This window comes from Perognathus longimembris, chromosome 10 (assembly GCF_023159225.1).
Source record: "Perognathus longimembris pacificus isolate PPM17 chromosome 10, ASM2315922v1, whole genome shotgun sequence".
NCBI classification, from domain to species: Eukaryota; Metazoa; Chordata; class Mammalia; order Rodentia; family Heteromyidae; genus Perognathus; species Perognathus longimembris.
In genome coordinates, this window is record NC_063170.1 from 5,600,486 (window position 1) to 5,627,158 (window position 26,673).

The window sequence follows — 26,673 nt, forward strand, 5'->3', positions numbered from 1 at the left end:
CTGGGCCTGGGCGCTGTCCCTGAGCTCTTTCGCTCAAGGCTAGTGCTCTACCACTTGGAGCCACGGTCCCACCAGATTTCCTTGAAAGCCTCCCGTGCTGGAAGCTGTAGTGGTTATTATACTGCAACTTTGTTATTATTTTCCAGAAGAGTAGGGCTCAGGACTTATATTTGTAACTTTCAAATAATTTTAGAGTCCCTGGAAGTACAGGAATAGCATAGAAAGTTCTCAGCATCTGCCATGGTAATTAATACTTTAGGTAACTATAGAAAAGACCAGAGAACTGATCATGGGTACAAGAGTAGCAGCTAAAACGCACCCCTGATTTGGGTTTCATCTGTTGGTATAGTCTTTACTTCACATTTACTGGTCCTTCTGTACGGCATTATCTCCTGTAAGCACCAATGGGAAGACTTTTAGAATCTAAAAAAAATAAATAAATAAAGGAACTGTAATATCAAAAATTTTCCTCCAGACCAGCCAGGCTTGCTAGGATTACACCTGAAATCCTAGCTACGTGGCGCAGGTGGCAGAGCGCTTAGAAACACAAGGCCCTGAGTTCAATTTCCGGCACCACCCGAGTGAAACCGCAAACACGGTGAAACATCCAGCAGGCTTTCGAAGGGCGGAGCTGTGGGTTCCCAGCTGTGACATGCCCAGGAACAGCATCTCCAGCTCAGAGAGACGTCGGTGCTCTGGGGGAAGCACGGTGGGGCTCTCCGGCTGCCCGCACTCGGGGCCGACGGCTGGGCCCAGGCCGCTCAGGCAGCTCAGGCTTGTGACGTCCGTTCTCCGCCCCCACGGCATGCGAGGGTGACGTCGGCGCCCTGCGGTGGGGCTGGGGAGCTGTGCGCCTTGTCTATTCGTCTCCTGGCCACCGGAGTTCACGAAGGCATGCTCTAGCTGACCGTTACAGCTCGCAGATGAGGAAACCGAGTCTCAGGGAAATAAAGCAAGTCGCCACGCTCCCACAGGCTGCCGGAGACGATGCTAGCCCCCTCCACGCCCCCCCACCCCCAGAGGCTTCCACGAGTGGGTAGCCAGGCACTTCCCCTCACCCCGCTCTGGGACAGACAGCGAGCATGAGGTCCTACCAGCAGCCAGGGGGTTCACCGAGGCTGACGGGGACCCCTAGCTAGACTCTCCAACAAGGAAAGCTTCAAGGCCCCTCCAGCAGCAAGGCAGATTTGATCCTGCTGGGAGGTGGCGGTGCCTTATGTCTGAAAGCAAGGAGATAGGTGCCAAATGGATTTTCTAGATGGATCTGGGATGTATTCATTCTGAAAAGAAGGCAGGTCGCGAATTTCCCTGTTGTCACTCAACACAGGGAGTAGCTGTCTCCCCAGACAAGGTAGGGTCTTGCCGTCACTTCCCATATCCACCCCAAGCCTGTCTCTCCAGAGAGAGATGAACGCAGGCTGAGCTCGCCCCTCCCCGCCATTCCACTCCAGCCGTCTCCCGTCGAAAAGGCCCACATGATGATCCTTGGATTAAAGTCAATACATGATTTGCAGGGAGCTTTTCAAACGCACAGGTGTGTGCCTATATGTGAGGTGTGTGTGTGTATGTGTGCATATATGTGTGTGTGAGTGTGTGTATGCACACTTGCGGGGCAATGAGCAGTAGCCCAATTGGGTAAGGGAAGCTAGGAGACCAGTTCACTGTGGCGAAAGAGACGAGAGTCGGGCGATGAGAAATTAGCTTGACGGCCCGATCTCTCCCGGGCCCTCAAAGTGAATTATTACAGCATCCGTCGCTTTGCACCGTAGTTGTGAATGAGTTGACTTGGAGATTCCATTCCTGGAATCTTTCTTAAAACAAAGAAGTTAGGTTCTACCATAGATCACAGACAAGTTGACGAACTCCCAAAGGTCAAGAGACATGATAAATGGTCCAGCTGGTATTTGTGTTCTGAAACAAAAGGTTGGTCCGTGTACTTGCTCGGGTAGGGTGTGTAGCCCAGGGCTTGGAAGGGAACGCAACTGCAGGATTTTGGCATAAAGATGACGAGCTGAGCAGAAATTTCCTTAAGTATTCTTCTCTCTGGGAAAGCAATTCAGAGACCAAGATTCCAGGCTGGTCACAGAAAGCAGAAAGTCAATAGAAACCGTATCATTCAACACAGCCGCTGACAATATCTTTTCCTTAAAAATATATAGCTACCTCTAAAATGTTCAGAGTCATTCCACCTGTAGCCGTCAACCATAAATAAGTAATTTAAGGTACAATAAAAGTCACCTGTGCACATAGATGTTGCTTGGCGTATTATTTATAACGGCAGCACATTAGAAACAAACGCTCCATAAAATAAAGAAAAAGGATTAAATAAAAACCAAAGATGGTTCCTAGTTGGAATATTATGAAATCAGAGAGTGATGTTTGTTCACTAAGAGAATAAACTGAAAGGGAAAAAAATTGATGCTATTATATTAAATGAGTATATCAGCCATTACATTAAATGACTATATCAACACACACACACACACACACACACACACACACACACACACACACACACACACACACACACTCCTGTCCAGGATGCTAGCAGGAGAGGGAAGCCATAGGAATTGTGGAGTGCTGAATGGGTAGGGCAGGGCTTGCAGGGCAGAAGACTGATAGAAATAGTTAAGGTTGCATTGCTGAATCTTTAGGGGAAATTGCAGAAGAAAAGTGAAAAATGCTTTCACCCAGGGAAGAAGCCCAGCTGAGAGACCAGCCAGGCTCTGAGAGCTATCCTGGTGGAGGGTGGGTAGAGAGAGGAACATGAGCTTGTGAGTTTGGTCCCGGGGATGGGAGGGGGTGGGGGGCGTTAGCTCTGTGCCAGGGCCCAGGTTCTGAGTTCTAAGGGTCATGGCTGTGTAGGCAGGCCTTGAAGTGGTCGCTGGTGTCAGCACCATAGTCACAACAGTCCCCAAAATGGGCATCCCCCTGTTTCCATCAGGAGTGGGGAGTTGGGGTAGGAGCTGAGACGTGTTATCATCTTACTTAATGTCCCAAAGTAGGATGGATTCATTTAATTATGTCAAATTGATTTCCTCTTCTACGCCACTTTCAGCACAGACTTGAGAAGACTTGAAACCATCTGCCCTCCAATGAGCGAACGGAGGCAAGAATTAACTCGAAGATGACAGACACATCTTGTTCTTTCTTTTGTTTTTTTTTTTCTAATCAGAGATGGGCAGACTTTAGGCCGTGGGCCAAATTGACTTATTATTATTTTTAATAGGCTAACGGTGATGAGGAAATCGTGTATGGTGACACACGAAGATCATATGACATTCAAACTTATGGGTGTCAACAAAGTTTTATTAAAACCTGGCGGTTCACGTTTGGTGTCTGTCTGCTGTAGCTGCTTTCCTCCTGTGAGGTTAGAAGGGAGTGGCCGGCACATTGGCCGGATGGTCTGCACATATTCACCATTCCGCCCTTTACAGACCAGCTCTGCTTCACAGAAACCGAGGTCTGGTGGGCATTCATTGGGTATACGGTGGAGCTGGCAGAACAGGCTACCATATCTTCAGAGGGTGCTCTATTGCAGGCAGGTTCTTCTGACTTCTGCTGACCAGAGCCGCACGCCTTAAAGGTTTTTTATGAAACTAGGCCTTTGCGAGGGGTTTCCTGTGAAGAAAGGGTTTCTGTACAGCACGGGAGGCTTGTGCCTGTAATCCAAGCTACTCTGGAGCCTGAGACTTGAAGGCTCACCATCCAAAGCCAGGCTAGGCAACATTCAATGAAAATCCTTTGCCCACCTAACCAGAAAAGGCCAGACTGGAGGCATGGCTCAGATGGTAGAGTGCCAGCCCAAATCAACAAGCTGATCAAGCATAAGGCTCTAAGTTTTAGCCCTGGAACCACCCAGAAATAAAAAGGAACACACACACACACACACACACACACACACACACACACACACACACACACGAGTAGTAAAGTTAGAGTGGTTTTTTTCCCCCCAGGGAGAGGATCTGTAGACATCTCTGCCCAAGTACTGTGCTTTCTAAATGGTCAGTCGTATGGTAAGGATAGTTTATTACAACTTGAAAACAGAATGATGAGAAGGTGCTGGAAATAGGACAGTACAGTTAATGTAGAAGACCAGGCTAGAGTACTGAGGAGAAAAACCATTCCTTTGGGGACTTACAATTTTTTTAAAAAATTATTCTACAAACTCTTACGAAGCAATGCTCTGTGTCAGGTCCTGGGCTAGGAACAGTTATGTGATGGACTTGTAGAACATAAAATTGTGGCAAAGACAAACCCAACAAAAAGGGCAGGTCATAAATGACCTGTGTGAGGGACACAGAGAGAGAAGAGGAAGAGAGGAAGGAAGGGAGGAAGAGAGGGAGGACAGAAGGGACAAAGGAAAGCAGGGAAGGAGGAAGGAAGGGAGAAGGAAGGAGATAAGGAGAGAGGAAAGTAAAGAACAAGAGAGTCACAAAGAATTTGAAGCAACTGCAAAGAGATTTTTCGGCTGAGTCTTGAGAAGTCAAAATCATCTAAAGCAGGGAGTTAAAATCTTTCTGGTTATGTTAATTAAGAAATTCCTACCAAATAATATCTAATGTGAACTGATTGATGCAAGAATTTTTTTAGATACCTTTGCATTGAGATGACCACAGAAATGATTCATCTTAGCAAAAGCGGTCAGCTCACCGAGTCGTGTATGTGTGTGTGTGTCTGTGTGTGTGTGTGTCTATGTGTCTGTGTGTCTGTGTGTGTGTGTTGTTTGCTTTTTAAGTTTTGGCTTCATTGTACTAATTTCAGGCAAGTCTGAGCATCATCGAGATCCCAATGGAGAAATGCTAGAGGGTGGGCATTAAGCCATATTCCCAGGGCAAATAAAAGAAAAAATATCTGTGTTCAGAAAACAGCATGTGAGATACCCAACTGAATGAAATCAGGATCTTTTTTTTTAAAGTTTTTTAAGTGAAAAGTGAGATGAAAAGGATTGAGAAAGAACTGAGCAATAGTTAAGTTAATCTTCAGGGGAGGGAAAACATGTCAGAAAATGTAAACGAGAGCAGTCCAATCCATGTTACAATTCTGCAGAGGAATTAAATTCCTACGGAAAAAACAGGGGTCTGATTATGAAAGGATTTGACTGGGTGGAAGAATCTGGAACATCAGACTATTAAAAATACTTGTAAAACCAGGGGAATCATGTAAGAAATTAAGAGAGCTAAAAGAAGTGGGAGAACTTGGGCTTTCTGAAATAGAGTTATTATTTTAGAGACAGTATCATATTTGTAAGACTGCAGGGAAGAGAAAATTGCTTCCAATTCCAAAAGCAACATTTATGATCAGGTAGCATCATTTAATTCCAAATGCTTCTCTTAACCCTTTGCAGGTGTTCTGCTAGTCTGAACAATAGGTAGTTACTATCTATGCATCGTGTATCTGTGTATCTATTTGTCTGTCTGTCTGTCTGTCTGTCTATCTATGCTGGTACTGGGGCTTGAACCCGGAGCCCTGGCAGTGTCCCTTAGCTTTTTGCTCAAGGGTGACCCTCTACCACTTGAGCCACAGCGCCTCTTCTGGTGTTATTATTTGTTTCAGCTGGTTTATTAGAGGTAAGAGTCTCACGGGCTTTCCAGACCAGGCTCAGATCTTCAGATCTCAGTCTCCTGAGTAGCTAGGATTTCAGGAATGATCCAACCAGTGCCTGGCCCATCTTCCATTTTAAATTACATATTTTTGGTGCAAACGGAAACAGGAGTTTCATTCATGTGTAACAACACCAACAACATTTTAACCAACAAACGCCCAGGATTTGTCAAGGGCTTTCTGGCAGTGGGTGGGGTGCTTGTAATCAACAAACGGCCGCCTGGTAACTTCCGGGGAAGGGAAGAGGTACCCCTGAGCATTCTCCAGGAGTGTTTGGGCTTTCATGGCCAAACACTTTTGGCTCCTCCAGTTTACCACACGGGGCTCAGCGGGGAGATGTCAGCTACTAACCCCGAGGAGCCTCGACTGGAGGGATGGGTGGGGAAAGCAACCTCTCCCGATGCACAAAGCCACTGGCTTCGCAAGGAGACTCCTCTGGGGAGATGGAGGAGGCACGCAAGGCCCAGGTTCAGGAGCGAGAAGAGAGGAATGAAGAGGAGAGGGGAGGAAGGAAGAAGAGAGGAAGGGAGGGAAGGAGAGGGCAGGGGAAGGAAGGGAAAGGAAGCCAGAAACAGCTGTTTACAGCTTGAACTTTGCACTTTTTAGCGGCTCAACGGATGTGGACGCAGCCTTGGGCAGTGTGGCAAACCACAGCTGGGTGTGACCAGAGGCTGGGTGTGACTAGGAGCAGCCAAGTGTGCAGAGGTGTTTGGACCTCCTGGGTCTGTGGTCACAGGGCCAAGGCAGCGGGAGGTGACAGGCAGGGCAAAGCTGTGACTCTGCTGGGTTCCCTGGGAGTCACCCCGCCATGTGCTGGACCCGGAGGAAGTAGGAAAGGGATAGAGTGGAGTGGGGTCAAGTTCAGGCCTGACATCCTGTCGGTCGCGGTGGCCACATTGAGCAAATGAAAATACAGGGCGTTTGGTCGTCCATGAACTTCACATAAAGTGATTTTCTTTAAGGCACAAATGGGTTGTCTATTGCCTAGGAGTGATAGAGCACCTGCCTAGCAAGCACAAGGTGAGGTCCTGAGTTCAAATTCCAGCACAGCTGAGAGAGAAAGAGAACGAGCAAAAGACAGACAGACAGAGACAGAAACAGAGAGACAGAGACTGATAAGGAGAGACAGAGACAAAGAGAGACAGAGGCAGAGAGACAAACAGATCATGACAGATGAGAGAGACAGAGACAGGGAGACTGAGGATGATAAGGAGAGACAGAGAGACAGAGAGAGATGGAGACTGACAGAGGGGAGAGAGAGAACAAGCCGTTGTCTGCCCCCCAAGAGAAGAACCACAAAAGAGACGAAGAAGAAATCAGGACACCCCCCCCCCCCCACCGACACACATGCACCAGTCATTCTTACTGCTTATTTGCCAACGACTTTGCTTATTACCCAATTACAGCCGAGATTTACCATGTGGAATTACAGTTTCATTTGTGTAGGACCCAAACCACTCCCTCCCAAGCCACCGGCAAACTCCGCGGGGCTTTAATGTGACCAATGACCGAGTCAGCTAATAGAACCGGGTGTTAATAGGAGCCCAGGATTTATTCTTTAATTGTTTCTGTGGTTCCCCATCTTGGGGAGATATTTGTCTTGGTACATGGACACCCACAGTGAGCCGTAACATTACACACAGGATTATGAGGGTTGTCTTTAATTATGATTTCATCTGTAATTATAGGCGAGTTCCGTTTATTATTTAGAAATCCCTGAAAACATTTTAATTGCAATGGTCAGTGGCCTTTTCGTGACCCTGTCTCCAGATCGGCCTTGCCCATCAAAGCATATGGTAGGCTTGCAGTAAGTAAATAGGTAGAAATCCCGTTCTAAACCACTCAGAAGCATTGTTTAACATTTTGGATTTGAGGTTGGTTTAGTTTCTTCTTTTCTTTCTTCCTTGAGATTTATGGCATCGTTGAAATGAGGTCAAGTATATGCGCTAAAAGAATTTAATTAGAAATGTCCTGGTGAGCCTCCTATCCCTGTCTAGTAGTAAACCTGGCTAGGTTGTCCCTGCAAGGCCTGGACTCATTGCAATGGGGGCTGAGGGTTTTGTTGTTGTTGTAATTATTATTATTATTATTATTCTTTTAACTACGAAGAGGGAGCCACAAAATGCTGTCCTGTCTTCAGCAGAGAATGCCGGCAACTTGGCTGGTGGAGGGCCGAGGGGAGCGGAGGGGAAGGGCGGGAAGAAGGGCAAGCAAAGGGACTGAGGCCCCCGGTCCAGCCGCAGAAGCTGGCCCAGGCCATGTTCCCTTCTGTGTCTCAAGACTGTGCAGGAGGCCTGGGATCTTGGGGATTTTCATTCAGCTCGAGGACGAATGGGACGCACAGAGGCTAAAACAATCCAAAATGGTGCCGTCACGGAATAGCAAAGGAGGGGCAGGACTCGGTGGGACCACAAAGCAGGAAGAGCTGGCTTCCAATGGGGAAGGCAACTAGAAGATATCCCTGGGGTGTTTTGACCAGTGCATTTGAAGGAGGAAGATGGAAAGGAAACCGCAGGTGGCGGATGGACCTGGCCTTTGTTCTCAGAGCTAGATGAGGGTCCTGCATTGCCCAGTACCAAGAGGGCCAGACCAGGAGAAATACAAAGGAATACTCCACCTGGAAGCCAGGCGTCTGTGTGCTGGGAGACCAAAGCGCGCTCTGGGACCCGTGGAATTGTCTGTTTCAGCTTGGGCCGGGGTCGGGCTGGGACACCTAGGCCGGTACTGCAGAGGGGAGCCGCTTGGAGAGAGCTGTGTCAGGACCCCGGGTGCAGGGAAGGCTCAGCCTTCCGCCGGGATGCGTCTCGCCATCCCCCCTGCTCCTGCATCTCGCTGGAGGGGGCGAGGCGTCCTAGTCACAGCTGTGTGGCACCTCGTTACCACGAGCCCAGGGTGCTGAGTATTTGTCTCCATTGCATCTCATGTTATTAACAACCCCACCTCCCTAGGTCATCTTAGCTCTAAGCCTAACACTGCCGCTTCACGCCTCTGGCTGTTCCCCTGAGCACATCACAGAGCCAGTCAGGTGAGAAGCTACTCAATGCAAACCAACCCCCCCCCCACCTCCCCCAGTCAGAGTAGCTGGGCTCACAGCTTTCAACCTGGAGACTCACATTTGAAAAAAAAAAAAATCTTTGCTTTCTTTGGCCACTTTGTGCAACTTCTCGTGTTCTTAGTCCCACAGACCATCAACTGTCTCCAGAGCAAGGGAAAGACGTAAACCCATTGCTCTTTAAAGGTTCTCCAGGAACATCCCAAAGTCAAAGTCGCATGTGCCATATGTATCAGTTAACTTTGGCTGTGTAACAAAACACCCCCCAATGTATTGGTTTAAAGGGTCAATCACTGTGTGCTTCATACCTATCTGTTGGCAGAGGCCCAGTTGGTCTAGGCTAGGTTGGCGTGGGGCTACTGAGTTGGCCACAAGTCTCTTATCATCCCTGGAGTAGTGTTCAGGAGTGAAGGGTATTTCCTTCTGGTTGAGCTCATGAGAGGAATCAGGTGACTAAATCATATTTAGCCTGGACTGGCTTGTGTTCAAGATGGAGTCTACAGCTGAGGAGGACTGATCTTTGGCTAGGTGATCCAAAGTTGGGCTGCCATTCCTGTCTTGTGCTGGGATACAAGAAGGTATCTCCTCCTGGTTGTCTTCCCAAGACTGAGAACTTAGATTCGTGGACTCTTCTTTGGGAAGACCCAAGGAGACTTGCAAAATGGGTTGTTTTTATAGACAAATCTAACTCATATTGCACTCGAAAAAAATAGATGTGCATTAAAAGTAATTAAAGCATGTTGTTTCATGAATAATAAAATATTTTACAAGTATTTGCTGAGCAGAAGACATGCTATGAAATTGACAACGAATGCTCTATTATGCGATTGCCAACTGTTTTATAAGATATCGAACCTATTCATTTCTTCTACCATCCTGCGTGTCATCAAGCGATTGCTCTTTAATAAATTAATTTTCCAGACATCTCTGGGGTCTTTGTTTGTAATCTAGCTGAGGGCAAAAATGAAATTAATTGTGCAGTTTCTGATGAACTCCCATGCTTAGTGGCTCACAAGTCTCCTGATTGGTAGTCCCTGGAGAGACCGGTGTGTGTGGTCCACACATATAAAGGGAGAGACTGTTCTCAGCCACCGTGTGTGTGAAAAGAGCCCCTGGGATCTTAAAAATGGGGAGGGTCCTTCCCCAAGAAGGAGTCTAGAGGCTGGGAAAAGTGGGATGAGTTTCTTACAACGTTCAAGAAAAGCGCCAGTTGAGGGTGGCCCCTGTTCTCTTCTCCACGCTCCGTGTTCAATCTGCGTGTCTGGTTTTCGTCATGTGTGTGTTTTCTTCCAACAGTGGGGAATTTTCTAGGTCTCCCATTCCCTCCCAGGGAGGCAGAGACGGGTCCCTCCTCTCTCATCCCATGGGATTCAAACCGTTTGCTGTCTAGGGCTGTGTTGTTTCCAGTGCCCCTAGGTGTGCAGCTCTGAGAGAGGACGTCCGATGGGATGTCCATAATGGAACCTCAAAGACTGTTCCACAGAGGTTACACTGACACGCTCACTGGGTCGTTGATGGCTACCTCTTAAGAATGGTTCGAGTGCTTTGGTTCTATATTATTTTGTGCATTACTCTCCTGGAAAATTGATCAGGGCCCCTTTAAAGTAGGTAATGGGGCTCTGTGCTCCGGGCCACATGCAAAAGGCCTGTAACAATGGTGTCTGTGCTGGGGGCCTGGGGGCCTGGGGTGAGTGGCTCACACCCGCAATCCTAGCTAGTGAGTGGCTCACACCCGCAATCCTAGCTACTCGGGAAGCTGAGACCCAAGGATCAAGGTTTGGAGCCAGCGTGGGTAGAAAACTCCACCAGATGCCTCTCCACCTAACCAGCAACAAAGCCAGAAATGAAGGTGTGGCTCGAGTGGTAGAGAGTCAGCCTTGAGAAGAAAAAAAAAAGTCCAAGGGAGTGTGTAAGACCTGGAGTTTAAGTCCCTGTAAAGCATCATTTTAGAAACTAAAGGCACATCAATGGGTGGGCTACCACTAACTCAGTCCCAGATTCTAGGTGCTTCTATGAGGAAGTGAACTAGGGCCCCATCTCATCACCGATGGCTTTCACTGCCAAGTCGAGGGCATTCCCCTGCCATCTGGGTACGCTTGCCCCATCCTCCCTCCCCTCCCCACAGATGGGGGGGGCACACCATCACACAGCCTACAAGCCACACCTCTCTCTGCCTCCTCTGGAGTTACTGCTGTTTGTTTGTCATGGCACCATCAAAGCCTGTCATCTAGGCTCGGGTGTGGGAGCTGAGGGTGTAAACTGAACACGAGATAAGCCAGGGGCTGATGGCTCCCACCTCTAATCCTAGCCACTCAGGAGGCTGAGATCTGAGGATTGTGGTTTGAAGCGAGCACGGAGCAGGAAAGTCCCTGAGTCTCTTATCTCCAATTATCCACCAGAAAACTGGAAGCAGCGCTGTGGCTCAGAGCGGCGGAGTGCTAGCGTTGAGCAAGAGCTCAGTGACATCTCTCAGGCCCTGTGACCAACAAGAACAACAACAACAACAAGTCAAGATAAACAACACCTAAATAATCTGTGTCCTTAAGCTGCGCACGGGTAGAACTCGAGTGACCTAGGTGTCATCGGTTTGTTCTAGAGGGCAACGTGTGCATTGGTGTCCCCAGTCACACAGCTGGCTGGGTGTGGAAGGAGTGTTTTTACTGATACCAAGAACTTTCCACCCATGCTTCCTCTCCAATCGATAGTTATATGGGGGAGGGGGGGGTAGTTGGGGAGGAGGGAAGGGAAGGTGGGAGAAAAATGAGGGAGGAGGAGGAGGTAACCAGTTTGACAACAAATGTACGCACTACCTTATGTGTGTGACTGTCTCTGTACATCACCTTGACAATAAAATTAAAAAGTTATCCGGATGCTGCTAAGTGTTTTAACATCTATTTCATTCCACACTATTTTATGGTCACTTAGCTATTACAGTAACATAGGGTGTATCGTTTTAGCGTTTTGAATCATACGTTGGTGTTGTTTTTTTTAAGTAATCATGCCAGCAGAGACTGAGTGGATACATACATCAGTACGCCAGCGTCCTCCGAATTTTTAGCAAGCGATCAAGAAGCAGAACGCAGGAAGGGGTTTGCCACACCGGCACAGGCCGGTTTTGCCAAGCTGTGAATGTTCGAGGTTAATAGGAGTGCACTGGAGAGGAGAGGGGAAGGCCTGCACTATGGGAGTCTGTTATTCAAGCTTGGCAGAAGGTCACGCTCCTCACAGAGCCAAGTCTCTCGCTGGATAGTCACCCGGCGGAAGCCACCAGAAGATGCTGTACATACACAGAGCAAGGAAGAGGGAATTCAGAAACCCGACATGAAGTTACCCATAACTAACCTACCCGCATTTTGGATTTTCAAAGACATTCTTGTTTGGTTGGCACAGTCCTAAAGCCCCTGGTCCACTCTTGTCCTGTAAACCTTATAAGCCATCCCACCAATTAGTACCTCAGCCCCAAAGAAGTTTCTAGAAGGTCAGTTCACCTGGCTACATCTGAGTCCGCTCACGGCATAGCTGTGATACTCTCAGTTAGGCAAGTTTTAGGGTCACTGGTATGTTTTGTCTTTGTCTTTACTATTCTTATTTTTTTTTAAAAAACTTAATAGAGCTAATACTTTTACTGTAGAAAACGTGAGAAATATAGGTAAGCCTTAAGTGGGAGCAATCTTCATTTCTTCTCTCTGGAGATATCAATCACCAATACCAGCTGTCAGCTCCCTCTTTCTCTCGGTGTGTAATTACACTTCCAAGCACACAGATCTGTTTTGTTGAACAAAAATGAGGATCGTGCCCTGTAAACTTTGCAGACTTACAGGGTTGTTTGTTTGTTTGTTTTTAAAAAAAACTTACTTTATAAACATCGTTTAAGTCAATTAAATTTCTCTTACAACATTGTCTCACGGTAGAGAGCCCGGCACTACAACTCTTCAGCATTTCCATTGATCTCAGATTTTTCATTATTAGCCATATTGCTTTAAGAAACCCATTTTCTTCAAGTTCCCAGGGGGGGAACTCTATTGTTCCTGCTAACAAACAGATATCAAACGGAAGCAAAACCCAGTGGTCTGTGTTCAAGCGATTGGTGGTTAAATATGATTATTTGTAACAGGATTTCTCAGAACTATGAGTATGTTGGTATAGTTTGGGGACTCTAAGATGTTTCTCTTTCTCTTTCACACACACACACACACACACACACACACACACACACACACACACACAGAGGACACCTACGTTTATAACCCTTACAAGGATTTGAAAATTGCCTTGTTTTAGGATTTATATCTAGAACGTGAATTCCCAAGCCCAGGGGTTTGTGTTAATAGTGATCATTGTGACTCTACTGAGCATTTTGTTTCACATGTATTACTAATGTCTATTTTCATAGACATAGCGCGTTCATTGTGTGTTGGGGTGGGGGTGGGGTCCAGAGCCTTGGCAGGAAATGGGGACATGACAACATGTGCTTTACTTATCCAGAAAGGGTCTTCTCCACACACCACCCCCCTTGCCCCCGAAAGCCAGGATCAAGAGCCGAAGGCCGGGGACTTGATGACAGTCTTCCACATCTAGGCCACCCTGCCTCGGCTCGCCAGGCCGAGGGAGCCGAACATCGCCATGCAGGGCCAGGAAAGTCTTCAGACGTCCTCAGGAGCTCCTTCCGCGGAGCAATCACTGCCACCGGGAAGGCTGGCACGGCCGGAGGACCTGCCGAGCTGCTTCCTTGCTGTTTGCCGTATTCAGCCCTTTAACGGTTTCGCTGACACAGCGCTGCTCTTGGCTCCGGGAGGGCGGGAGCACCCCGCACCCCGCACCTCCCCACTGCCGTGGTGGGCATCGCTTGGGGATTAACACCGCTGAGGGTCAGACAGGAACCCGGGCTAAAGATACCTGCTTGCCCCAAAGAAAAGCCACAGCAGAGATTTAAAAAAAAAAAAAAAAAAAAAACCCACAACATGCTCATGGGTAGCCAGGAAAAGCGTCTTGTCAGTAACTACCCAGAGCTTGGAAAATGGCCTCGCGAAGGACTGGAGTGTCCTCATTGGCATGAGAGGGAGGAAAAGAAATCCAACCACTCCCACCAAATGTTTTCCGAATCATTATTTATGTGAATAAAATGCGCTGAGGGAAAGCGTTACTTCCACTAACAACAAAATAATCTAGTAACTATGGTCGATCAATAATAATCAAGTAACTATGGTCGATTGATCTGTTTGCGAAATACCGGATTATCAAGGTATTCAAAGATCCAATTTATTTCATTTGGAATATATATATATATATATATATATATGTATGTATAATTGGATAGGGCGTATAATCACAGAAATATAAAACCCAAAACTACCAGATACAGCACAGTTATAAAATGCACTTACAAAGTGGAGGGAAACACACCAGAGTATTTCCCCTGGTGGAACTGTGGCTCGCGTGTGTGTTTTTGTTCTTGTTTCTCCACTGCCCAATGCTACGTGCGCATTTTGAACTTTCTAATGACACCAGCAAGACAGCTTGTGAAAAAGATAATTCAGCAATTCTAAGACGATCCAACACTATTTCAGTTCCATGATGATGAATTTTTCTCTTCGCATGTGTCAGTGTCACAAATCACGTGTGAAGGCGAGAGCCACGTTCGGGTAAACTCTTCACGGAGTCCTTCAGGGAAGTCTGTAACTAGCAGAAGCATGGAGGGGACGGGAATGCAGAGCGCACTCAGCAGAGAATCAGACAGGGCCCAGTAGCCAACAAGATCACCCGGGAAGCCTTGACGGAGGAGTCCAGCAGCTTTCTTGCTGGGACAGGGGCAGTAACTTGGATGACACAAAGACAGCATTTCAGATAAGCACATGGCCAGCGCGTCGGTTCGCGCGCGGGCAATAGAATGTTATCCAAGTGCATTTTCTCCTCCCTGATGCCCATCCCCAAATGAGACACTGTCATAATCCCAGAGTCAAGGGACAAGCTCCCACGAACCCGCCACCGGAACCCAGAGAGCGAGGAAGCCGGAGTTAGGGGCAACGCCCCTCTCACCAAAAGGAATAGCAGGAAGGGTTTTCTCCCTTACTGTGTCAAGAGTTGACTGAGAAGCTAGTCAGTCTCCCTGCTTGGTGCGGCTCATGGGATCTGATTTTTCTGAGGGAGCCTGGCGACTGGGGTAAACAGGAAAGAGACTTTGGCTTGGACCACATTCAAATGGGGCTGACACCATGTCCCTCTTAAAGACTGGAAAGGAGGAGAGGCAGGATGCTCCCTGCTCGGAAAATGTGCTAAAGATGAAGTCCTTGTCTGGACTGGTGTGTTCCTAGCAGAACACTCTCCCTGTGGACGCTCTGAAATTTCCATGCTAATTAAAATTGTGAACTCCATCCTGGGGGACAATGAAAGACAAATGCTTATATTTTAAATAAGGAGGCTGGTTGCTGGGGAATACAGGTTATGACGATATGAAGTTAAAGTAAATCGAGAAATAGAAATGGCGCCCTGCTTGTGGGCAGGACTCTAAACAACAGAAGGACACGTGACCTGGCTATGAGCCTTCAGGCCGGTACCTTTGGCCCTTTGGCACTATGTAGCTCCAGCTACACATATGATCTGGGGCTGCCTATGAATGTCCGCTGGCGAGACAAATCCAGAGAAGGAAAAAGCTGTATGTGCAAAGATGCTGAGTGAACCACTGGGTCAATTAGCAAAGCAACAAACACTAAGAAATAACCCAGACATCTGCCTAGGAGGACAATGGGTTTCTACCACTGAGTATCATGAAATATTAGGCATCTGCTAAAATCATTGTAAGCTTTGAGAATTAAGCTGTTTTGGGTGTGCATGGAGAAACTAAATGCCATGAAGACTTGAAAAGCAAAAAGAAAAGGTGAAATTGACTGTGTTACAGGATGGTAGGATTTTCAGCTCTCTCTCTCTCAAAACTACCTTTGTTGTTGCGCCGTCATTTAGACACAATCAGAACAGTTTCTTCAGCGATCGTGCGGCTCCTATTTTGTGTCATTATTTAGTATTCTACAGTGACTTCAGCTAAACTGGTTGGCACAAAGTTCATACACAGGATAGATAGTGCTATTTTAGATACCTTTTTTTTTTTTTACATAAATTTCTAAAAATGCTAGCTGCTTGGTGACCTGAATGGGCAGTGATTTTGCAAGCCAAGGTTTTCTGGCCTAGCATTGACCTTCATGAAAGCAATCAGGCTTCCTCCATTGAAGTTCAAAATAAAACCGTCCATCACCCCATTTTAAAGACCAAAACCACAAGCCACAGGCTTCAGCCACTGACAGAAGATGCTTCAATTTCTTGCTTCCTATTGATGAAATGCAGCAAGGTCTCTCTTACTCAGGCATGAAAGTGGAAACCAGCCACCTTTGAGGTTTAAAGAGACAGAGCGACTCAGAAGAGAACGGCCACTAAGGCTCCGGCTCTCTCTTTCCATTTTGCGGTGTGTCCGATAGCCTCAGAGCGTTCTTGAATCCACCAGAAACTCAGCCCAGGCGAGCAAAGCTGGTGACGCTCTATTTAAAATGAAAATAGAAGAGAGTGCCTATTGGGAAATGCAACATTGAGGGGGAGGGGGGTCAGGCCCCAATAGAGCCAGATAAATGCACACTGGGCAGGCATTCTATTTTTGAAGTTTATCCCAGGCATTGGCCACAGGAGGAGGGTGGGAGGTCAACTAGTCTTCCTCTGTGAATAACCGATGCCTGGTATAAGTGTACTGTGCGTGGTCTCTAGGTCACTGGAAGGGCATGTGGGTCTGAGGCAGAAGGAGTTGGAGCACTCGGTGTGGTTTGTGAGTGAAGAAACAAATGGATGAGGGAGACCAGGTCTACATGACATAGGGTGTGTGTGTGTGTGTGTGTGTGTGTGTGTGTGTGTGTGTGTGTGTGTGTGACTAGTCCTTGAACTCGGGGCCTCTTGTGCCGTTTGCTTGCTAGGCAGGTGCTATGCCACTGAGACCATACCTCCAGTTGCGTTATTATTTAGGTAGGGCCTCTCCCCGTACCTTCCTTGAGCCAGGATCACGGGCACGAATCACCCTGCGCACTTAGGGATTCCCGATTTGAGGGGATCCTCCTCTTGGATTGCCCGACGCAGGGTCTATGAGGAGTCAGGGCCAGGAGTAGGCGACCTGCCGTGTCCTCTTTGGTTCTGTGATGGTTGGGACCTCCCTCTGGCTGAGGCTGCCCGCTGTCTCGTTCTTCCCGGCTTCCTGACAAGGCGGGGTGCCTGTCAGATGTGAAGTCGCCTCTCTCCACAGCCTGGGACCCACCGGTGGTGCCTCCCGTGGAAACAGACACTTTCCCCGTAAGGAAGGTGCTGTGGCATCTGGCAGGGATGTTGTAGGCTGGGCACCACTGAGACCGGGTGTGCACCACAATTCCACCACTGTGCAAGCTCTGTGGATGCTGGGAACCCAGTCTCCCGGGGAGGCCCCCCCACCGTCGTCTCTCATTTCTAATGTGACCACGAGCCCAGCAGCAATCTCCTGTGTTACAGGAGAGGAGACTAGATTTCTCTTGGAAATCCCAGGGTGTGGAACTCAGGATGTGTGCTGAATGCATCAATGAATGTATGAAGGTTTGGTCTCTATGACTTAGGGAGCATCTTAGGAGATTCCTCATCTCCCCTGGACTGAGAACCACAGTGTGAATGGGAGGAGGTGGACGGGGACGGGGGAGGCTCGTGCCTACAATCCTAGCTACTTAGCAGGCTGCGATGTGAGAATCATGCTTTGAAGCCAGTCCAGGCAGAAAACTGCCTGAGACTCTTATCCAGCAAAATGCCAGACTACAGGCGTGGCTCAGGTGGTAGAGCACCAGGCTCGATAATTCTAGGGGAATAAACCACTGAGGGTGGAAATTATACTCTAAGTAATTAAAACAAAAATGTCTGGAGGCACAATTATACAATAGTCATTGTTCTGTTTTCTTTCTCTCACAGAAAGTACGAAGCTGGCATGCTAATTGCATGAGACAACTTGGCCCACGGACAGACACAAAGCACAAACACAAAACACAAACTCAGAGAAGAAACAAGAAGGGTGTTTTCCTGGCATCTACAAGAAGCGCTTTATTTTTTTCCCCCTCTAGATTTCTTTTTTAAAAAACAAAAATTAAAAAAATCGAAACAAAAAAACCAACAACCAACCAACAACAACACCCTGAAATGAACATTTAAAGAAATGATACAAACTTCGGACGATCCTATTCAAGCATGCTCTTTTATTCCGCCTGGGATGGGAGGAAGGGGCAGAAGCTAACACGGAAGGCTCAAGCAGGCGGAGCAGAAGCTGCGGGCCCCTTTCAGAGGTGTGTTCTGGAAACTGTTTGAAGACTGGAGGGAACTACGTTGTATTCTCTACTCCAGGTATTCTGAGGACACGAGGCTTCCTTTCCTGCTCATCTCAGTATCTAGGGTACGATTTGGAAACATAATCTCTTTAAAGACTTTTTTTGTATAGCTTTGGCAAGGGAGTGGATGCCCCGTCAGCATTTCCTGACCCGTCAGCTCCACCCAGGCTACTTTACCTCTGGAGCCGCCATCTTGGTCCACTGGGACCATAGTCTGAGAATCTCTCCCTGAAGCTGCCAAGCTATCCACTTGGACAGTGGATGGAACAGTGTTCTTTTGGATGGATGCATCATGGGAAGGTGAACAGTGTGTTATTGTTTTTCCTCCCCCTCAATGGGAGAAAGCCAGCATCTGGTGGCAGTGTTGGTATTTTGTTGGGACTTTGGGAGATCAGCTATTCTAACAGTTCTAGCCAACAGCTTGCACTTCTACAGTGGGAGAAGGAAACCGCATAGCAAACCGAGCCTCTACTGTCAAACAGGCCACCACCAGAGGCCAAGGGACCCATGCCCGGCTCAGCCCCAGGAAAGGGACATTGCCCCGTAACCCATCATTCCCTGCCTTCCTTTGGTTGTGAACGGTTTCCCACGTGTTGCCATTGCGCTTGTTTCTTGTGACGCTTGCGGATCTGCACGGGAGGGCTGCGGACCCCCAGGATGCCACGGTGGTCAAGGATCCAGGGTTGGGCCACTGGGAACTCCACGGGAGCACAGGCCCGCAGACGGGGGTGCGCCCATCCTCGGTGAGCCCCACTTAGCTGGATGGGCTGCCCAGCCGTTCTTGGATCAGCCTCTCGCTGAGGGCCCACAGGGCCCGGGCCGTCTCCTCGCTCTGAGCTTCAGGGGAGGGCAGGCAGCGGCAGCAGTTGTTGAAATACATCCCTCCTAAGCCGTCCAGCTCCGGAGCAGCAGCGCAGAACACGGAGGTGGCAGCTCCCTGTTGCTAGAAGTCAGAGAGAGAGAGAGAGAGAGAGAGAGAGAGAGAGAGGAAGAAGAAGAAGAGTGAAATGATATCATTCATTCTAGCCATCTGGAAATTAGCAAACAAGCCTCCCCCCATACCCGGTTCATCATGGCAAATGGTTCTGAACTCCACGCACAGAGCTGTGAAAAGTACGAGGTCATCTTCCCGGAAAAGCGAGTCTATAAAACTCCGCTTGTAAAGCTGGTGTGAGTTTTTATACCTCATCTAGAAGAGACTTGGCAAATGAAGACTTCACATCAGTCCGTTGTGTCAGGTGACTTCCGCACAAAGACAGAATGATAGCATCCTTTCCCAACACCCAAGAACAAATCCATCCACAACCCCTTGACTTCTCCGAATGTAATGTAATTTGACGCCAAGCTCTTTCTAGAACCTTCTATTGGAATTAAATCAACCACTCCTCGTTGTAGCTCATCAGGGAGAACACCCAAGTGAGGCTGGTGGCAGAGCTTTCCTTTCGACTTTGCTCACGGTTCTGCCAAAGGAAGGGTTTGTAATGCTGTGGAAATGTGTGATCCGCCCCCCCTCACCCCACCTCAGTCCTCAAACATATACGCTTTGGCACAGCCATTAATGCTTCTAGAAAAGTCTTTCTCCACATGTCATATTTATCTCGGGGGTTCCAGGGTATATTACTTTCCAGCCCCCTTCAAAATCTATCCCTCCCTTTAGAAGGAGAGTTGGGGGCTGGGGGGCTGGCTGGGGTACCATGTCATCCAGACTGACAAGAATGTGGCCAGGGGTGCTACAAAGAGGGTTAGAAGTCACTTTGCTTTGCAAGCCATAATTAAAAATAATAGGCTGCTCTTCATAGACAGACGTGGTACGCATGGCTCTAATTTGAAACCAATACAGTTTATCTGGCATCTTATGATTATTTATGGGCATCAGGGCTGTTGCTACGCCAACTAATTATCAGCTGATAGGGAGTGGGCTTGCAAAAGAGGACTGAGAAAGGCAAGAAGGTCGCCTTTAGGAAAGGCATTAAGTATGTCCCGTTGAAGAGGGGGAAATGGGTTTCGGTGCCTGTGGAAACGTCACTGTTCTCTGCCCCCTGCAGGGTTTGCACTCTGCCGGATGGGACGGAACTGTGGAAGGGACATCCTTCCATGTGGCTTGGTTTGCATTCATTGACTGCATTCTAGAAGCACTGGGAACCTGGTAAAATCTCAGGATAAGGGCTGCAAGGCAGACTTGGGTTCCTTTTCATCTCGGCTTCCGTGCCTGGCTCTGCAGTCATGCCTGCGCGGGTCTGTCTGAAAGGGGGATGGTCAGGTGCTGGCGGTGGGCGGGGCATGGAGTGGGAATGACAGGAGGACGATGCGAGTGTCCCACATCTCTGTCCGCTTGGCTTCATGAGGGGAGCCCACTGTCAAGAATTCAAACAGCATTTGGACATAATTAGGCAGTCACTGGTTTATTGCCTTCCCCAGTCCTGTTAGCCACACCCACACTCCCAAAGAGCCAGTTTATTCCCTTGGATTCAACGGTTTTGTTTTTTTCTTTCCCAATTGGTTTGTGTGGCTCAAGTCTAATGGAGACGAGACACCTGACGTGCACATCTAAAGGCCTGCCAGTGTCTCAGCTGACTCTTTTAGGGGTGATCTCCAAGAGCACCTCTAAACACAGAGTGGGGAGTGAGATGTTCATCCAGCTAATTCAAGATGAGCAGCATGTTGGCCTGGGTGCTTTGCATGAATTTCAGGATATCTGTCCTGGATTCCCATTTTGCTTTATAGCTACGAACAAACAAACACACAAGCAAAACCACTACAGAGGATGGTTAGGTGACTTGACTTCCCAAATCCCTTCTACTCCTAAGTGTTGAATGAGAGGATCCTGCCAATTCTCCTCCAAGTTTCACCCTCCTCCGCCAGGCAGGCAGAAGTCCTCCAAGCCCAACAGAGACTTGGGCCGCTGACAGTGGGCATGCTACACCCTTCCATCGCGGAACGGTACTTTTGCAAAGGAGGTCTGCAGTCAAATCGATGGAAGAACAAGAGGCATGGGGTTTCCCTTTATGGAATCTGCGAGCAATTGCAATGGGCTGCATTTCACATAAATCTATCTTTGGCTACCATATTGCAAACTGCGTTTTAGCAAAGCCTGACATTTTGTCGGGTTTCAGTTCCTTGCCAGCTTTGGGTGGAAACGGTAGGCTATGTATGGGTAGTTCTGGCTTCGTGGAAGAAGACCATAGAGGTGGAGTCCCAAGGCCACCTTCGGCAGTGCAAAGATCAAGTGTGTACTTTTGGCATGGTCCCTCTGTCGGTTCACGCTTGCTTTGACTGGTACTTGCTTTACTTTTTTTTTTTCTACAGTGGATAATTATGAGGTGAAATGCCTCATTGCCCTTAGGTTTTGGGGGGAATTCTCTTTTCAGTTGCCACCTTTGAGTGACATCTTTCTAGGATCCAACATGACAACAGTTTGATAACAAGTTCCTCTTTGGGGGCTCATCAGCTTTTAGATCTGAATATTCTCAGCATGAGACTGGGTCACATTAAGTGAAATCTCATTAGTAAACAAGCTGATACAAGATGAAACATTTTGAAACTGATAAAAAAAAGTTGTGTGTGTGTGTGTGTGTGTTTAAAGAGCACTTTAATCATCATCAAATGACTTTCCTGCCAAATTTTTGGGGCATCCATACATAACTCAGACAAGATGAAAGAAGCATAGAAAAGAAATGTTAATAATGCTGGTATCAACTGCTTTTTGAAGGCAGGATTTGCCAATTGTCACCATTGCTTATGAATTCGCCGTGAGAAAATGATGACAGCTTGACATGAAAACACCGGCTGCGGCTCCTGGTCCCGCTGAACTAGTTCTTGAGGACAATTTATCAGGACGCATGCAGTGCCCACCAGCGGGATGTCTGGGAGTCAGCCCCTCCACCCACAGCCTGGGCAGTGACTTCGCATGTGGACGACACCAGGCCAAGAATGACTGGGAAACCCAGCAGAATCTTGAATCATCCCTGAAATGCCATTTCCAATCGACTCAGGCATTTGTGAGCAGCTAGAGAAGACCTGGACTATCCATCTATACGGTGTATGTAAAATCACCCGAGAGTCTTCTTGGGATCAAGCAGAGAACATCTGAGTGAGAAGAGTTCATCATTCTTTTCCCCGAAACCATTTGCCAGATTTCTAGCGTCTTCAACCTCAGAATGCCGGGATTCAGGAAAGAGCTACCACTGGTGGTGGAGGCTTTGAGATCTAAATTATCCATCCTTTCCAAAACCCCTCGTTGGGCTTCAAATGTTAAGTAACTGCTTTTCATCAACATTTATCTGATAAGTGCTAGCCATCAATTTGTAGCTGTCAGCACAGGCTACAAATAAATATCGACTCTTTTAAAGGAGAGGGCACAGAGGTTTCTGATAAACAATACATGGCAAAAAAATCCACATATCCATATCTGTAGTGCATTCATAAATACACCGATAGGATACGTACATCTTAACAGAGCACATGTGAGTTACACGATTAATATTTAGTTTTCAGGTGTCTCCGCTCTACTATGCATGCTTGTTGAAAAGAAAGAATAGAATCCTATCTTAAACTATATGTACCCATGACATGCATTTAAAAATAGATACACTACCACGACATATCTCTATAGCCAATGATTTCCAGAGCAGTAGATGCTCTAAAGTTGCTTGATCACCGACATATCAATACCGGAACATTGCACAGCAAATACCAAGTTAGTTAATCTATGCAAACAGTAGAGTTGTGAAAGGGAAATGGTGGCCGCAAAGCCAAATTCCAGGGGGCAGAGAGGTGATCGGCAGGTTTGGCAAAAGGCAGATGTAATCTACAAACTCTCACCCTTCTCATTGTGGCTTATCTTGGGGACACTAGGCAAAGCAATCCACTTCCCACATCCAAGACGGATTCACCCACCCCAGGAGGCCCTGTGAATGCCCAACCCAGAGAGGAATCAGCTACCAGAAAGCCACGGTGGAGACAACGGCGAGCATCCCAACGTGCATGGATTCACTGTTGGCCTCTATGGCCTCGTCATCCTTCCCCATCTTCCAGAAATGCACGGCCCAGTCTTCCAGAGTTTGTCTCTAAGTACCCTGGTGTTTGGAAGTGAGGGGTTCTAAAAAAACATTATGGTCTCCATCTCTGATTTGAAAGGCAAACAAAAGCAAGCTGCTCTGGCAAGTACCATGTTCCCTACTCATGGTTCAAGAACAGTCTTTCTGTACACACATTTGCTGTAAATCACCCTTTCATAAAGCCCTATGGTTGGTACCAGGAGGAGGCCCAGGGGCCTCTCCGACGGCGGTGACCCCACCAGCCTCTCTCCTCCACTGAGTTGCTGATACAATTGAACGACACCATGTATTTTGGAATCTGCACACCAATCCTGCCAAAATCATGTGTGGGGTGGAAGGAGAAGGGAGGGAGGAGAGATCTGTGGGGAGGGGGGAGGCAGTGGGGAGGGAAAGGGAAGGAGTCTGTTCTCCAAATCACTGTGCTTTCCAGTAAGTTTCACCCAGTGGGGACTAGTCAAGCTGTCACGTGACTAGCATTTAATGGTGGCCTATCACCGCTGAGAACTCACTGAGCACCTGGCAAGACTTCCTGTCTAGCCCACACACCACTCCATGGACCTTTTCTATCTCCATTTACAAAGGGATGCCCCCTTCATACCAGAAGTCAAAAGCGTTTTGGTCCAAAGATACCCAGGTCCTCACAGCCCCCAAAAGAACCAGTACACGGAGCTTTCTCCCACACATGTGACACAAACACTGGCATGCTGTTCATTATCTCCTGTGTGTCTCCCACTTGGTTCAAGTGTCCTTTGCCATCTTGTCTTCTTGTTAACCAGGCCATGCCTGCCCACAGACAGCCACCGCTGACATGGCCTCAAATTAAACATGCGGCTGTCTTGTGTTCACAGATTTTTTTCTTTCCCCGCTGTTGATTTAGCCAGTGAGCTAAATTGAAATCTGACTCATTTGGATTCACAAAAAATGAAGGCTTAGGGCCCTTCCCTCCATGACTGAATAGCAAATAAAAAGATCACCTTAATAAAAAAAAAAAAAATCACCCTGATTCAAAGTGCCACCACCAGGTGCCAAGTTTGGTAACTTACTCCTGGATGACAGAGTTTAGACCAGTCAACCCGTAGCCATCTCATCCTTACATTTCCCCCTAGAAGCGCCAGCTGTGGCATGATCTGGCAGGTTCACAAAGCAAACAGACCCACATTCCCAGCCTCCCCCTCTCCCCGTAAACCCCCAGCAAATGAATTTCTGCAAATTCCTGACAATTGATTCCTGCAAAGGCCGCTGACAATACGAGCTTAGATGCACACAAGTACTCTATGTAGGTATTAAAAGGCAACTTTCTTCAATAGCCCTGGGGAATTCAGCTAACACACAGGATGTTCTTAGCATTTATTACAGCAGGGGATTGCACGCCATCTCTCACAGACAGCGGAAAAAGATCAGGGAGCGGATATTTGTTTTCAGGCTTTCACGGGGAATGCTTAGGAGAAGCCACTGAGCTCGCCACCCCTGCAAACCCTCTCCCCCCACCCCCCAAGAAGGAAACATGGCTGCCCAATGCCTGTGGCCTTGATAGCACGTCCCAGAGCTTTCCCTTATCTCAAGATTCTATGCTAAAAACAATCTCACGATTCCCTTTTGGTTGACTCTCCTGGGAAGGTTGAAGAATGCCATTTCCCAGGCGACACTGGGGTCGCAGTGGGCACAGCAGGCTCGATGGCAGAGCTCTGAGGGCAAGGCAAGAGATGGGGCATGCCCATCTATCAATCACCACAAGTGCAGCTGGGCCAAGGGCAGGACACAGCCCCACCGCTGCAAAGGAGCAGGAAGGACACATGGCTTTCAAAGGACAGCCAGAGGCTCAGAGAGTTTCCAAGAGGGCCCGGGGACTTTCCTGCTCACAGTGCAGGCATGCCCTCAAATGTACAGTGGGTCTTGGGCCAAACACAGGCATTTCTAGCAAGAGCACTGAAGGAGTTCTCCAAGGCTGGATTTGAAGGCCATGGAGAACAGGCTGGAAAGCCCTCCGTTTCCTTCTTACCCTTCTTCCAGGTTGCAGGAAGCAGCCCAAGGACCAGTGAGTTCCACAGGGAAAGCTGGGCAGGATTCTTCAAAGGACATTGTTGGCTTCTTACGGAAGCCAAGAGAAGGAAGAGATAGCGAGTGTCAACCACACAAAGTTGTCTAAAGTCAAGTTGGTTCTAGGAAGTCAAGTTTGTTCTAGGAAGTTCTGACAAAAGGAGAGGTGGGGATTTTAACTTAGTTTATTCCCCAGGATAGAAGCAAGGGCAGAGTGAACCAGGTAGACAGCCAGAGATCTGTTTTCAAGTTGCTAAATGGCCCAGAACTTTTTCTGGACACAAGTGAAGTCTTTTACATGTGCTCTCTAAATCCTAGAATTCTTGGCAGAGACGTTGTGAGGTTTCTGTGACAGAAGAGCATGGAGATGTACCCTTTAGACTTGCCTGGAGAGATTTGCTTCGGTGAGGAGGGATGAAGAGGGATCCCTCATGAGGGCAGGGAACAGGAATGACACAAGAACTCTCTATGGGGGTAGACTCGATGCTTCCATTTGTGTCTGCCAAAGGTGTTCTAGAATGGATTGGACCTGAGGGACTCACTCTCACGATACATAAAAGAAGGGATAGATTCCTTTTCCCATCCACAGAAGCCTTCCCTGGGCAGGCATTTTACTGGTGATGCCATTGGTAATGCCGACATTGTTTCACACTAAGTTCCTTTTTGGAATGGAGAGCTTTCTTGGTAGGATGGAAAACTGCATGGGCGTAACCATTCATCCGTGAGTCTGTTGATCAAGCAGAAGAGCCATACAAAATTGGCCCTGGAAAGGAGCATCTTACTGATGATAGTAGTCCCATCTTTAGATGTGGGATGTCTAATGGCCTGCCACCAACACCTCCCAACTGGGTCATGTCCATGCCAACGTAGAAGGACTTCTGAGTGTTTATAAAAGATAAAAGGAGAGAGTGAGCTTGTGTTCATTTGAAACATTTTACATTTTTACTCTACTTCTTTAATCTCCTGGATAGCCCTATTATACTGTATATAAATGTATGCCTCTGTATTTACCATGTATACGGAAATAAATCTTTGAAATTGTTGCCAGGCAGAATTAATGGGTCCGGTTGTAATATAATGGTTCAAAGAGTATGTTCACACTACAAACGCTTTTCTCTTTTCCTTTCTGCATAGGGACTCCACTCAGTCTGACTGCCGTATTTGCTCTCTAAGAAAACTGACAACAGACCGCTTTGTGAGCAGGCAGGATTTCAGGGCAAACCTCACACAAGCTGTTTGTTCAGATTTCACACGTATGTCTTCCATGGATTGCATAACCTAAAGCCGAAAGGGCACTGGGAGACAATAAACCCCGGGGGGTCTCTAGTCGGCCCTCATCAAGGTAGGAAGTTAACTCCTCCCTGGTCACCCCAAAATGAACTGTTGCACTTGGCAAGAGTTCTAATCTCAGAGGCAGAAAGACCCCATGTCCAGCTGTCTTCGTGAGGTTTGTGTAGTGTTGTAGAGAGTTCACTGGAACAGGTAATCTCTCAGGCTCAAAGATGCTGGCCTTGTTACTATCTCATCTAGAACATTCTGCGGAGGGTATCTCATT

General features: G+C 47.8%; 1 protein-coding gene across 4 annotated transcripts in view; it reads right to left on the bottom strand.

Annotated features, from left to right (window-relative positions):
• The window catches only part of Wwox (WW domain containing oxidoreductase), a 758,639-nt gene that overhangs the window by 43,564 nt on the left and 688,402 nt on the right, over nucleotides 1-26,673 (bottom strand). For 2 of the 4 annotated variants that reach the window (XM_048355074.1, XM_048355069.1), the window contains one exon: nucleotides 17,876-18,967. The exons of the other annotated variants lie outside the window; for them this stretch is intronic. In XM_048355074.1, the coding sequence (XP_048211031.1) occupies nucleotides 18,779-18,967 (189 nt within the window). In that variant the 3' untranslated portion in view covers nucleotides 17,876-18,778. Of the gene's footprint in view, nucleotides 1-17,875; nucleotides 18,968-26,673 lie in introns of those variants that run through there. 4 annotated transcript variants of the gene reach the window in all.